Here is a 16,186-nt window from a genome sequence, read left to right on the forward strand (position 1 = left end):
TGAGTAGCAAGGAATCCAGCCAAGGAATCCAGGGGCGGAAGAATTTCGATTGTAGAAGCTGCGGTTCTAAAGTTATGGACCAAAACATAAAGATGGCTGTTGTAGCTCCAGCATCAGCTCAATCTGTGTAATTCTTTAGGCCAGAGTAGAAGAGTACTCTATGAACATATGGCTCCAATTTGGGAACAATCGCTCTTATGGCTTGTGAGCTACAGGTCCTTGATGTTGCTACAGCGCCCCCTATAGGCGAAATGACACAATATTTTTCGTATCAGCTCAGAGTACATCCCGGCATACCTGGACCAAGGTTGGTTAGGATCGGATAATGCATTCCAGAGTTATGGTGATTTTTGTGAAATAGGCCCCACCCACAGAACTTCGGAAGTGGATTATATCGCAACGATGCAATCTTTTCGAAAACTGTGAAAGGTGTTGTGCAGGACAGAAGATTGGACTTAATATTGCTACAGCGCCCCCTATAGGCGAAATGACACAATCTTTTTCCTATCAGCTTAGAGTACATCCCTACACACGTGTACGAAGTCTGGTTAGCATCGGAAGTTGTGTTCTGGAGTTATGGCGATTTTTGTGAAATAGGCCCCACCCACAGAACTTTGGAAGTCGATTATATCGCAACAGTGCGGTTTTTTCAAAAACCGCGAAACAGTGTTGTGCAGGACAGTCCCCACATGATGTGTGCTTTGGTTTGGTGAAGATTGGACATCATTTCAAGGAGAAATCGCAAAAAAACTGTTTTGGACACAATTCAAAATGGCGGAAAATCTAGTGAGACGGAAATGGGCGTGGCCTAGATCAGTAGATGCGGAAGGACCCAAGGAATCCAGGGAAAAAAGAAGTTTGATGATAGACCCTACGGTTCAAAAGTTATGAACCAAAATGTAAAGAGGGCTGTTATAGCGCCACCATCTGGTAAATTGGTGCAATTCTTTAGTGGATAGTAAAATACCCTTCTGTGAACCTCCCTACCAAGTTTCGTAGTTGTACCTCATATGGTTTCTGAGATACAGCTAATTTAATGCAAGATTTTTCGAAACCCCATTCAAGTCAATGGGAAAAAACACGCTGGTGAAAAGCGGCCAAACCGCTTGACCAAACCCTTAGAAAAGTCATAGCAACCCTTTCCTCAATGAGCCGCACGTTTTGAGTTCTGGCATGTCTATGTGGTGTGAAAACTGGGGGAGTTATTACGTCCTAAAAAAAGGCAGATAGAAAGAATAAAAATAAGTATGTCGGACTTTAAGATTGTGCCTTGCTTTTCAGCAAGCACAATAACTAGCTAGCCAGCTAACGGCAGAAACCTACACGCTAGCTCGTTGCTACACGCTGAAAACGGCAAGTTGAATTGTTTGACATTATTTTCCAAGGGCACTGCCACTAAGCGCCACCCATCGCAATCCCACTATGGAGACCTGCGGTGCCAGACTCCTCGGACGGAAGGGAGAGGAGGCTGGCCAGCGAGACTACTGTCTTTCTCTCACATCCTTTGCGCGCGCACACACACACACACACACACACACACACACACACACGTGCACAAGCACACACACACACACCCACCCACGCACACACAAACCCACCCACGCACACACACACACACTGGAAAAACTGTGCCCTCCACCTCTTGACTTTGCTCAGTCGGTACTGTCTTTCGCTGTAGATGTATATATATATATATATATATACATATATATATGTATATATATATATATATATATATATATATATATACATATATATATGTATATATATATATATATATATATATATATATATATATATATATATACTGTATATACATATATATATACATATATATATAGAGAGAGAGAGAGAGAGAGAGAGATATAGATATATATATATATATATATATAGAGAGAGAGAGAGAGAGAGAGAGAGAGAGAGATATAGATATATATATATATATATAGAGAGAGAGAGAGAGAGAGAGAGAGAGAGATACCGTAGATATAGATATATATATATATATATATATATATATATATATAGAGAGAGAGAGAGAGAGAGAGAGAGAGCGAGAGAGAGAGAGAGAGAGTACAGTACTTTATTTATCTGCGGTGGGAAAGAAATTCTGGAGTTACAGCAGCAGTAACATCAATGACAACACAACATAACTTATGTCAGAGGTAGGTGTCGGTGAGAACTTGGAAAAAAAAACATATTTACACAACTACTACAGCGCTCTTGCATTTTTGCGGAACATGTCCACTGTAGAGCATATTATATGATATAATACTATGACTATGACTGTACACTGTAAGTACAATGTACAAATGTGCAAAGTGAACAAAAGTGTACAAGTAGCAATGTTTTTGCTACAGCTACATCACTACAGCGAGCTGTGGCAATGTTTACCTCTCTCTGTCTCATCCTCAGCATTCATTCCTCTCTTTGCTGTTTGATATGAGCGAACCTGTGCTGAGAACATTTTTGACTTTTTGCTCTTTCCCTCGTAGCTTTTCTCTTGTCTTTTCCATTCATCCCTTGCTTTCTCATCTTGCTCAAAGCACTCTCAACCAAACCAAACATATCTAGACCTAGTTAAATATAGTCCAATGTGTAGCTCTTTCAAGAATAACATTTGGATATTTTTTTTACTGATTAAAAGAATATATTTTGTTGTATGTTTCATTTCACTATGTGATGGTTAACAATCTGATCATGTTCACAAGAAGAAGCTTCTTGCCTTTGGGAGCTTTTAGTAGCTGAAATATTTATTCTCTTTTGGATTATTGGTCGCCACTCGACACATAACATATTTTCTCACATACAGCTCTCTCATTTCTATGAATTAGAATGTGATGCAGCTTGATTTAAGATCAAAGAAGAGGCCTTGTGACCAGAGGACAGCCAGCTCAAATCCTCTCACCACCACATGGGGAGCTGTGAGTACAAGAAGCCAATCAATGCCTCCTTCAACTATAGGCCTACTTTCACTGAAGTGCCTTTGAGTTGCACTGGGCAGTTTCTGGGTGTGAATCCATGATGCAGCTGTATCAGTGTGAAGCCGGTCAGGGCTCAGTTGAACTCAAAGTGGGTGAGGGAAAAGGTTTGAGTAGATTAGGACACGTCGTGGTGGTGACTCGACACCGGCGCTGAGCCAGGATGACAAAGCAACATCCTGTCTTGCATTCAGATCAGACAGTGGTGGTCAGACATGAGACATCGCAGCGTGTTTTGAAACTCTTATTGCATCCTTTCATAATAACGGCAGAGGAATCATTGATCTATGCTATGTTGTGTTCAACGAATCTCTGTGAAATGAAATGTCAAAATCCATTGACATGGATTGACTAGGTTGTGACATGGATTGGGGGGGGGGGGTGCATTGAGAAAGCAATTGAAATTGAAAGCTGATGAAAACTTCAAGCATAACTCTGACTAATATTTCAATATTATTTCAATTTCGCAGCATTTCTAGGCATTGTTTATTTTCTTAAAACTACAATATATTGAGACAGGAAGGATATTGTTAGTCCCGACCTACTCCCCATGAAACAGCGTCTACCCCGAGGCTGAGGACCAGCATCCGTACACAGGTGTTGACGGAGACAACAACAAACAACAAACACAGGGATTCAGCAATAGAAAGCAATGGTGATATTCACCCATTTCATGCTTAGCCTTGCTGTTCTTGCATTTCTGACTGCCTTCTGCCAGTGTTGCTGTTGCTAATAATTCTCTGATAGTCACACGTACCCAGGTCATCACTGGCTGCACCCACAGAACAGTTTACACCCCCAAAATGTCCCAAACATCATTGAAGAGCCAATGTCATGCAAACGGTGGATCAATGGATGTGATATGATAGGCCTATATCTTATTTATTTATTTATTTAATGTCAAAAGGTTGCATATTGTTAGCATATTGTAGCTTTAAATAGAAAAGAATAAATGGATTATGTCACGCCACGTACAACTGTGGCTAAAATTATCCATTTAAGCCAGCAAGCATCTCATGAGGTTTTGAGTAAAATTGCTAAAGTGTCTTACAGGATATGCTGGTTACTGTACCTTCATACATTATGTGTTATATACAAAATCATAGTGCATTACTTTTCATAGCTACAGTATGGAGGAACAGTGCATGTTAACAGCCTGAGAGCTGGGGGGGGGGGGGGGGGGGGCAGAGGATATGAACATTTTCCTTAGCTGAAATGTGCCAGTATCAGGATGATTAACAGCATGACTTACAGCTCCTGTGTCAGTAGTGAAACCTGGTTTATCTCCTGTATACTGTACGTAGATACCATAGTATTCCTTTCAGTTGCATTTACGGTTATATTTTTGGATTAAAGCCAATGTAGTTGTGACATTGTACTTCCAGTAAACAATACAATTATTTTACTATTTACCTCTGTAAAGCAGTGTAACCCAGGGTCTTTGTATCTCTTTAAGACTCGGGTAAAGCTACATGTAGTTACGTTTGCACCAATACTAGACATAGGAACTTCACGTTTAGATGACGTTTCCTCTTGGTCAACAAGCCACAGACAGAACTACAGTAGATAATGTTAGCTAACTGAAGAAGCTGCCCCACAAAAGCACAGCAGTATCTTGTATTTTCAGACAAGCTGCCACATGTGATTAGGGGTGGGAATCACCAGATGCCCACGATACGATACTAAAACGATACTTCAGTCACGATACGATAGTATTGCGATATTGCGATATATTGAATATTGCGATATATTGAATATTGCGATATTTCGATATATTGTCTAACTCCTTTTCCTACCTTTTCCTTGACCTCACCGGAAGTAAAACATGCAGTGTTTTTTTTTTGTGTGTTTTTTTTTTGCCCCACATGTAGGCTACATTATTAAGCTTCTCTGGACTCAATACGCCACTGCAGGCGCGGACTGCAACATCGGGCACTTCGGGCAGATGCCCGGTGGCCTGGCATGGCATGGCCTGCAATTTTTTATTAGTATTATTTTTTTTATATCGATAGCCTACTTGGCATCCAAATATCGATACAATATCGTCAGGCAAAATATCGCGATACTATGGTGTATCGATTTTCCCCCCCATCCTACATGTGATACTGCCACTGGTACACAGGTGAATGTTCCTCATTATCTCAGCTTCCATAGCATTATTTCATGGACTTACTGAAAGCTGCCACAGCCAGTATGAGTGTGACCACGATGGAGATCCAGGACACCCACAGAGCTTTCTTCCTGTAGCTCTGAGCTTCATGAGGCTTCAGACGCATGCTGCTCTCCAGGAGGCCTGCAGGACAGACACATTTCAACAATCAACATACAATCCATTCTTTATTGTTTTACCTGCCTTTTTGAGAGATGAGTTGCCTTATGTGGTAATGTATTGATCATGTTTTTACTCACACTCTCCACAGCTAGTCATAAGACATACTTCAAAATCCATATGACACATAACTGATAGACTCAGACTCATATATTGCCATTTTATTGATCAGCTTGTGATACAGCTGTCTTAATGTCACCACATCTTAATCATTGTTCATATAGTCCATGTTACTTAATTGAAAAGCATTCAATGCACTACCAAACGGTGTTGGGAGTAATGTTAGTAATTAAACTAGAGCGGGAGTTAAATTGGAATACCACTACGCATGAGCAAAATCTTCACCTGAAGTCAGAGAGCAGACAGCCCAGATTATAATCTGCCTCAAGATGCTTCCCTGACACGAAATGGGAGACTGACTTTGTGGTTTCATACAATATTTATAAATCTAGATTTTTATTTTATTTTTTACATCCAAATGAGCTGTCACAGTCGGCTGTGAGCTCAGCGCCTGGGGGGCGCTGAGCTGACGACCATAGCAATGACCATTGCAACAACAACAACAACAACAACAACAACAACAACAACAACAACAACAACCATAACATAACAACAAAATAACATAACCATAAAGCAACAACCATAGCAACGATATAAAGCCTAAAAGAATCTTCGTCGTGAGTTCATAACTAACAAACTAAACATGTACACATTCACTGAACGAAGATCATGAACTAGAAATGAACGCATAATGCTGAATCTATCTTCAAATATTCCATTTTCCACTGAGAATAAAAAGAATGTCAGCCATCAGGACCCCTAGTTTAGTCCACAATAAGGCCATGGACCCCGATTTGATGAGATTTGATCTCTCTGACCCAAATCTGATAATAATTGTAATGTTAGATATAAACACGATTAAACACGATTTCAGACGGACAAGCCCGTCTTTTATTGTCACACGAACACTTCAGCACATGCATGCGGCCACAAACACACACTCATGCTGACGGTGGCCGGTGAAATCTGTCCTCTGCATTTGACCCATCCAGGCTTGTCCTTTCCTCCAGGGGGCAGGCCAGGAGCAGTGGTCGCTTTTTCTTTCCAGCGCCCGGGGACCAACTTCAGATGTTGTCGTCACTGGTCGGATGACGATCTTCTGCATGTTTTTAGTGGGGGGTTATGTACGGAGGAAGCCCCTGGGGAGCACGGGGAGAACATGCAAACTCCACACAGAAAGGCCCTTTCGACGAGATAACCCACCTGGGCAGTAGGCACTGAAGATATGGGGGGGTCACAACTCCAGCGCCCACAGCGTCCCAGGCGAGAATCGAACTCAGGACCTTCTAGCTGTGAGGCGCCACCGTACCCCCCTATATGATATGAGTTTCCCCAGAATCCCATGACTATCTGTATTGTGGGTAGAGAGATAAGAGTGAAACTACACTCAAAATAGTCATTCTTCTATACATTCTCTAAGTTTACTAATTAATCAATTTGCTGGGGACCCCCTGGAAACCCCACAAGGACCCATGGTGATCCTCAGCTCAGCCGCCTAAAATGATTTTACAAGTTCAGGTCAGGTTGAAGATCCCACATAGTTTTCCCAGTTGTTTTTCCGCAGTGTCCTGATTATAGAAAATGCAGCGAGGACAGAAGCTTTGTACTTAATTAGTTTGAGAAATCTGCAAGAAATACTGTGAGGCTTTTATTACTGTGGAAACTGCACCATGATGACTTCAGCCAGGCCAAAATGTGTCGCCGGCGGAATGGTTGACGTTAAAACCATCAGAAACAGGCCAATGACTCTTTTGTTCATGGCAGCCCAGTTTACCAAACTCTAGACTCGACCTAACCTTTGACTTTCCCTGTCTTGAAATCACTTAATCTGGTTGTAATTCATTTCTTCGAAGGAAAGAAAATCAAAGGAAATAGGAAATCACATGACCTGTCCATCATATAAGGTCACACACAAAGGTCAACAAACTCAACTCACAGAGACTGTCACTGTGTGTGTGTGTGTGTGTGTGTGTGTGTGTGTGTGTGTGTGTGTGTGTGTGTGTGTGTGTGTGTGTGTGTGTGTGTGTGTGTGTGTGTGTGTGTGTGTGTGTGTGTGAGAGAGAGAGAGAGAGAGAGAGAGAGGGAGATCAAAAGGAGTCACATGGTCCAACAGTTAGGCCTACAGCTATACGACACATCCAATCATAAGATCAACTCTGTATTCATGCCCTTTCACATTTACTATTTTCTACTGAAAGAGTATGCAGACTGTTTGTCAACTGCGTGTGCAGTGTGTATATATACTATATAGCCTGTTTTTGTGTGGTGTGGAGCTGTATGGATATGTGTAGACTTTTTTATATTGCAAATAACAATAATAGAACATTGGGAACCTGAAAGATGCAGTAGCGTTGTGAGATATATTTGACATGTGTCCTGACAAAGTATTCTCTGTGAACTCTGACATTTTGAGTTTCCATCAGTCCTTGAGCCACATGTGTCTCAATGTGGAGTCTGTCTATGACAGCGGACAAGGGAAAGGCATTGTGAACACTGCAGCTAAAGCCAGGGCCATTTACTATGGATATTGGTGAATTTTCCAGTCCAGATTTACCATAAAGTAAAGCTTGATTGGGTGAAAATCCCGGGCAAACACTTTGACTCCCATTACCTGTCATGAAGAGACTAGAAATGTGATCATGGTCATAAAATATTGATTGAACTATCTAATTTTATGTGACTTTTTAATACATATATAGGCCTACATACATAATTTATATAGTACTCCCGTTTGGACTTGCAAATAGTGATTTCTAAAAGTACCTCATACTATTGACAGTAACAGCAGTTGCTATAGGCTTCTCTAAAGATCAGATAGATCAAACACATACTACATGTAAGCTGTTCATGATTCATGATGCTTGAATAAAATGTACAGCGACACACAGGGAGGAGGGAGCGGAAGCCGCTCTGATTGACATGGTCGGAGCCAATGACAGAGCTTGTAAATGGGGAGCGGAAATCCGGCAGCGACTGAAATGGACGCCTCCAATGGGAGAGCAGCTGTAGAGCAGGGGAGGGATTATTCCAGCAGCCTGTTTCCATGCAGCCAGACTCCTCTCATGGAAGGGAGAGGAGGCTGGCAAGCGAGACTAGAGGAAGTGAGACAGCATGGTTGACTGATGCCTCACTCTGCTCACATGATGCATGGCTGGGGGATCAGCCGGGGAAGCATGTGCTCCACATAGCTCTCCTTAATGCCCATGTGTGTGTGTGTGTGTGTGTGTGTGTGTGTGTGTGTGTGTGTGTGTGTGTGTGTGTGTGTGTGTGTGTGTGTGTGTGTGTGTGTGTGTGTGTGTGTGTGTGTGGATGGATGGATGGATAGATAGAAACTTCTTTTTTATGTGAGTTGCTAGAGAAAAAGTGTTTGAACACCAGTGGCATAGAGGAGCAGGATCAGATGACTGCAGAGGTTTTCTCAGCACAGGGACTTTTATGTAAATAATGATGCAACCTGTAAGGACCCGAGCGGGGGAGGGAGGGAGGGAGGGAGGGAGGGAAAGAGTGAAGCGAGCCCAAGTGCATGTGCATGTGTGTGTAGGTAGGGTATGTGTGTATTTTGCTTTGCACCTATTTGTGTGTGTGTGTGTGTGTGTGTGTGTGTGTGTGTGTGTGTGTGTGTGTGTGTGTGTGTGTGTGTGTGTGTGTGTGTGTGTGTGTGTGTGTGTGTGTGTGTGTGTTATGGTGTGTGTTGCGGTGTGTTGGCAATAGATTCCTCCTTGATGTCTGCTCCCTGCAATCATGTATTTTAATAGCTCATTAGCTCTATATGTGCTGGCCACATATTTATAATGAGCTTTGTTGACATCACCTAATGAGGAGATTGGACCTATCTTATCTTATCTTATCTTATCTTATCTTATCTTATCTTATCTTATCATATCTTATCTTATATCTCATGATACTAAATTGGAGAGCTGTCTGTTTGTTCAGAGTTGCATAGCGTATTGTTGCTGTTGCTCAGATCGCCTCCTAACTCTCCCAAAACACTTTTCAGGGGTCTGGAATGAATCTGGTGCAAAAACAAACAAAAGAACACAGGGGGCACTAGATATTTTATGTGTTTAGGCCTTCATACTCACAGAGCCATTGTGACATCATCGGCATCACATTCCTGCTTCACCGATGATGTCACTGTTGACATTGTGACATCATTTACTGATTATTTTCACTGATGATGTCAGAGATGATGTCACTGTTGACATTATGATGTCTCTCTCTTCTGTCCTTCTGTGGTGTTAATCCTACTTTTAACATCACTGTCATAATGTTTGGGCTATATAAGTGGTGGGAGTATATTAGGACTGGTACTACACTACTTAGCTGTGCCAACAATGGCCAAAAGGAAGAGACCGGCACTCTCCAATCCCGAAGCCAAGCGCAAGAAATTGGCTGGAGCCAGAGAAACTCGGCAGCAAACTGCTGAGGAGATCAGAGGGAAGATTGGAACTCCAACCCCATATAATGCAGGTGATAAGACGTGGGGCCCTATCTTCGTACAGGCGATATCCCCTATTAGCGCTTGCCCACCTGTTGCCCACCTTAAGGCACCTGCGCGTGCCTTAAGGCAGGGAAGATTACAGTCCGCTGTCCAGGTGTTATGCCGAGTTTTGTACCCCTGCCAGGCAGCAGCAAAACGCATCCCCACCTCACAGGAACATTATTGTAATGATTTATACAGAAACATAACTGTTTAAAAATGATATAATTGTTTGGGTAGACAATTTTAGCAGCAGAATTTGATGTCCTGGGGTGGCACGTCCGTGCGTAATGACGTTTCTGCGCTGCACAGCGCGGAGATTATGGTGCGATCAAGCACAGTGAGTGTTTTAGCGCCTGGAGCGCAGCTAAGAGGTGCTTTTCAAAGCTCTTAGAGCAAAGTAATTGCGCGCTGCTGACGATAGGATAATGCCATCTATCCCCACATTTTAGCGCTGAAACGCCTGCTTTGGCGTATGCCCAGTACAATTATAACAGGCATGCGCTTGTGCCCGCCCCCAATTTGCATTGCGCACGGTGTTAAACGAGCGCAAACGCTAAATTACCGCTTTTGCGAAGATAGCGCCCGGGGTCTCCCCAGAAGTCTGCTCCAAGCACCCCCGTCCCGTCAACCCCCTGCCTGCCACAGTACCTGGACCTTCAGCTTCACTCAAGTTCAATAGAGCAGAGCCTTCTTTTGGCCAAGGCCGTGGCAGATGTTTGGTGAAGAAGACCACTGATGGCACCCAGCACTTCTCAAACCTCTCCAGCAAAAATGCCACCCGACACTTCTCAAACCTCTCCAGTAAGAATGGTCCCATCATGATCCTCAACCCCAACCAATGAAAGTGGACAACCAGAGCCCGAGTCACCAACAAGTCCAGCGCCTGCACCTGCAGTAACTCTAGAGGAGAGGGCAAGCTCTTCTCTTATGAGAGTGGGAGAGATCAGGATCACAGCCTTCAAAAAAGAGACAGATGTTCCCTTTAGTGGAGCAAGACAAGGTGTACTACATCAGTAAGGCCATGCTGAAGCTGGCCAACAAGGAGTACACGAAGCTGAAGAACGATTACGAGATGAGTCGTGACACTCCATGCTAATAGCTCCATCGTGCCCTGCGGTGACAGCCAGGGCATTCGCACCATGCAGTACGACTTCGTGCCCATCGGCGAGCTGGAGAACAGAGACAAGCGGATGACATCATCGATGTGATTGGAGTGTGTAAGAGTCCAGAGGAGGTTTCCCGTATCACCACAGAGAAGTCTCCAAGAGAGCCCTCTACTTATGGCTCATTTCCACCACATATAACAGCACAGTACGGCTCTACTCATACTTGGCCTTAATCGTCTTGACCTGATAGACTATCTGCTTCCACCACAAGTGTACTCACCTCCGCCGACAACTGGTCGTCATAGCGACCGCATATCTGCCCTCCGCCCTCCATGTATAACGTCAAATGAACACATGGAAATTTTAACAAACTGTACATGGAAAATGAATGGCAGATGAAATCCCTTGGTTGTATGTTGAATGCAGGAGAGGACGTGACTTTAGCCGGCATGACTTTGGTGCTCAGTCAGTAGTCACTGCGACCATACCAGGAAGTAGGCTATAACATATAACTTAAAAAAGAAATCCATAACTGACCTTTTAAACTGGTTATGAAATACTGGTGCCTCTATATGACCTACATGGGCAAATGAGACCATCGGCTAGGAGAATGGATATCAATTTGTTGTTATTTACATGCATGGGCTGCGCGGGGGGCGGGGGTTACGCTACAGGGAGAATGGAAGCCACCAGCCCGGCTACTCTCACCAGGAAAAGCTGCGGCTCCGCTAAACCAACGCCTCCGCTCCGGCCTAGCGGAGCCGTAGACGTAACACACAACTACAAGGGGTTCCCGAGCAGCGGACTTTTCTCCCCCAAAAAACAATTGACAACCACCGTCATGTTAAGGCTGAGCAAGGAGATCGATTTTATTTCACCAGAGCAGAAGGCAGCAAGACTAAAGACTGATGGAAATAACAGAAGAGAAGGTAAGTGACACCAAACTGACAAACACGATTCTGCCTGATTTTGGGGGCAGATATCTCTCCACTTTGTTCAGCTCAACAGTCATGGTCAATCCAGACATGCCTGAGGCCTGACTGAGGGCCTGGCATGACCAGGAGGGGTATGCTCTAAACAGCCAATCCCTGACAGAGATGATGTCAGCAGGCAACGGGGCAAGGGTCAACTGGAAAACAGTGAGCGATGTTAAGGATGATGTCATAACCACTGATGATATGTCATGTCAGGCCCCACAATCGTCAAGTGATGTCATACCCACTGATGATATGGATGAAGTGGCAAGAGTTAACATGTTTGGCCAACCCCCAAAAATGTGTGCCCATGGCGCATCGTCTCCAGAGTCTCCACCCTAGAAATAGAGCATGCGGTGCACAGTGCGCGAGATTTCTAGTTACAAACACAAAAGTGTACATACATAGATAGATAGATAGATAGATAGATAGATAGATAGATAGATTGATTGATTCAAACAATATTTCTTAAATATGAGCCAAAATCCAATCTATATCCAATCCAATCTCTAGTGACAACACTGCAAAGCAAACATCAATTTAGTTACTCAAGCCATACATACCTGATGATATGAATATCATGTGTAAAACTGGATAGAATAATTATCATGTTCATTAAATCCTTTGTCATCAAATCCAGTTAAACACACATAATAAATATGCGGCTTGGAGCCTAGAGAGATAAGCAGCAAGCTTATTGTTGTGCAACTGAGACTCCACTATTATCCACAGTGGAATGTTTTGTTTTTGATCACAGGCATTCTACACATGGGATAACACATGGGATTATAGTGAGTTATGAGAGAGATCACACACATGCACTCAGACACACATACACAAATACACACAGAAGCTCACACTAGCGCCTAAGCAAATGCACATACCCAGTGATGTATGTCAGGGTTTATTACATGTGACTAATATGGAAATGTGACAGCTAAATCCAATTACCATTTACAGGGAAGCAGAATGTGTGTGTGTGTGTGTGTGTGTGTGTGTGTGTGTGTGTGTGTGTGTGTGTGTGTGTGTGTGTGTTTTAAAGAAATATGGATTTCTCAGAAGCAATATCTATTTTGTAACCATAGCCTAATCAAGCTATAACCATAGCTCGACTTAACTGTGCATGTAAATATACTGACTGTCAAAGCCCACACCATTAGGCCTATAAGAATAGCCTATAGACACTGAGTGGGTGAGTGAGTGAGTGAGTGAGTGAGTGAGTGAGTGAGTGAGTGAGTGAATGAATGAATGAATGAATGAATGAATGAATGAATGAAGTTTGGTAGGCTAATAGAACCCAGTTTGAGTTCATATGTAGGTTGAATTGAAATCATTTTTACTTTTGCCTTCATCTAAAATCTATCCTGCTGACTTAGAGCCATTATAAATTATTCAAATGAGAGAAGGCTATAAATAGCATGGGCAAAAAATAAAAAATAAAATACCCAAGTTTCCGGGTTTTTCCCCATCACCACCACATAGCCTATAGCCTATATAGCCAAACTTCTTTTTTTTTCTTTACTTTTTTTTACAAAACACAAAACACGACCGAATCATGCTACCTTCTCCCTCCACGTTGTCGGTGATCTTCATCTCCTGGCCCGTGGTGAACGGATCTGGCTGGCCGGGGGCTTTGGCTTGGTGGTGATGGTTGTTGGCGACGCCATCCGGGGCGCACTGCCCGTTCCTCACCATCGCCGGGCAGGGATCCACGATAGTCGGGTCCGGGACATAGCACTCTTGAGTTGTCGGATCTGTCATTGTTGCTGCCGAGTTATTGTCTGTTTTTTTTAAGGGTCAGAAGGAGAAGTGGGGGAAAGATTCACACCGGTTTGTCAAGGGCAGCAGCCATCCAGCGCGTCCGTCCGATGCCACCGGTGTGTTGCGCAGGGAGAGAGAGATGCGGTGAGAGCAGACTGGAGATAAAGCACTGGTATCTCCCCAGCATCAGCAGCAGCGACACAACTCCCTCCGGTTGAATACAAGTCTACAGGTGAAAGCTCTGCAGGATGGTTGAAATACTGTGCGAAAAAGTCACCCTCTTGTAAGGTTAGATGCAGCGATGCGATACTAGTAGTTACTACTGTCTAGTGTGATCTGCTGTGGATCTGGCAAGCGGGGCCAGCCCAGCACGTTTTTTTGCCTCCCCCCGGAGAGAGAGAGAGAGAGAGAGAGAGAGAGAGAGAGAGAGAGAGAGGCTATCATTCTGATATCTTGATGTGAGAGGTCCACCGCGGCCCACTAGATGGCGCTCTGAGGCCCACTAGTGGGCACAGTGGTTGAGAAACACTGCCTAGTGCAGTGATACTCAAATAGCGGCCACATGCGGCCCGCGGGCGCCCCCTGTGCCGCCCGCGATGGAATTGCAAAAAAAAAAAAAATGTAGGCTACAGTACTCTGCACCTGAACAACATGCAAGATACCCGCTGAATAAGTCTCCAAATGTTCATGTCATTCTGGCCATTACTCCACTTCTGTTATAGCATTTCAGTCTAGAATATGGAATATCTTTCAATAATTTATGATTTAGCTGCTAAAATTGTCAAATAGCCTACCGCCATTTGCTCGCTACCCACTATACCCAGGCACTTATGTATGTACTTAACCTAGCTAACTTAACCTAACTAACTATCCGGTGTGCACAACATTGTCAGACTAAACTCCGGCTGACACCCCAAAAACCTACAATCCGCTACAGAAAAATGTATATTGTTTGTTTATTAACTGGTCCCTGGCCTTCTATCATTTCATGAAAGTGGCCCCCGGGCAAAGCAACTTGAGTATCCCTGGCCTAGTGGTTCTCAACCAGGGGAATCAGGAGTGACCATAGAACATTTCACTTGGACCAAAACGTAAAACAATTGCAGATTAAAATGAATAAATAAATAAATGTATGTATGTATGTATGTATGTATGTATGTATGTATGTATGTAGGCTATGTATGTATGTAGGCAGGGCCGATTTTACACTTCATGGGCCCTGGGGCTATTCATCTCTGCAGGGGCCCCCCCTCAAGCGGAAGGGAAGAATTTGAGTGTTTTTTTTTAACCTTTTTTAGCCGTATTTAAAGGAATATCTCATTTTAAATCAACATTAGGATTATACTGTTGTGATGTCATTATTCAGTATCTTCTCCTTTTCTCACTAACTTTCATGTCACCACCTGCTCTCCTGTCAGCATTCTAACTTACAAACACAAACTGTAGGTTTAGCCATCATGTTCTTTCATCAACAGCCTGATTGGAAAGAAAACATTGCCACTGAGATGTCACAACAAGCACTTTTATTATTATTATTTAGTATTTATTATTGCTGTTATTATTACAGTGCACACACACATGGTTATTCAATTATTGCACAAATCAATCAAGCAGTATTCAAGTCTGTTCGTACCTGAAATGTCTTCTTCCTGACTTTTGCCATGGCAAAGCGTTTGACTAGAGTGGTGAAGTCCAATGTTCTAACAATGTCACTTTCCAATGACATCAATGTCAAGTGGGTGAGCCTTTCTTGTCCCCCCCCCCAAAAAAAATAAAAAAAATAATAATAATTTTTTTTGGGGCCCCTTGATGTCCCGGGCCCCGGGGCTTCAGCCCCGGTAAGCCCGTTGGTAAAATCGGCCCTGTATGTAGGCTATGTAGCCTATGTATGTATGTATGTATGTATTTATACATACATACATACATACATACATACATACATACAGTTTAAGTTTTGGTCCAAGTGAAATGTTCTATCGTCTCTCGTGATTCCAAATAGCTGAATCGCTTGGTTTGACAAAGTAAACATATTCTTTTATAAGTAAGTATTGGACGTGACTTTGGCTCTCTGATAGGTGTATCACTTAACCACCAGGTGGCACCTGTTCACCTGGAACATTCACCTGTGTCAAGGTGGAGAGAGACTTAACAAGAACAAATAATGATCCTGCAGCATCAATTCTCCCAACCCTGAGCTATGGCAAAATGCCTACATCCAGCATATTAAAAATATGCATATCGCCTAAATTCTAATGTGGCGCAATTACCTATTTCTCCTAAACAGTCTATATGTTTTTTACTTGCTTTCCCTCCATCACAATGAGATAGGCTACAAGATCAAATTTGGCTATTTATTTGTGACATACATCTGATAAAAATAGGTCTTATTGTTGAATGTTTTAACTGCAGCCTCAGCCAATTAGTACATAACATTTTCATGCAGCATATTGGCTGTATTATCCTGCAATATCAAATCAAAACAACACTCAGAT

General features: G+C 43.0%; 1 protein-coding gene across 1 annotated transcript in view; it reads right to left on the reverse strand.

Moving 5' to 3' along the window:
- Window positions 1-13,694, reverse strand: part of LOC310778126 (transmembrane protein 163a-like) — a gene marked incomplete at its 5' end in the record, with an annotated part of 103,763 nt that extends 90,069 nt beyond the window's left edge. Inside the window, 2 exons of the mRNA XM_083638468.1 lie at window positions 5,155-5,274; window positions 13,496-13,694. Coding sequence (XP_083494594.1) covers window positions 5,155-5,274; window positions 13,496-13,694 — 319 coding nt within the window. The remainder of the gene's footprint in view (window positions 1-5,154; window positions 5,275-13,495) is intronic.
- Window positions 13,695-16,186: the final 2,492 nt, after the last annotated feature.

The sequence above is a fragment of the Poromitra crassiceps genome, assembly GCF_964638095.1.
Source record: "Poromitra crassiceps genome assembly, chromosome: 6".
Classification (NCBI taxonomy): Eukaryota; Metazoa; Chordata; class Actinopteri; order Beryciformes; family Melamphaidae; genus Poromitra; species Poromitra crassiceps.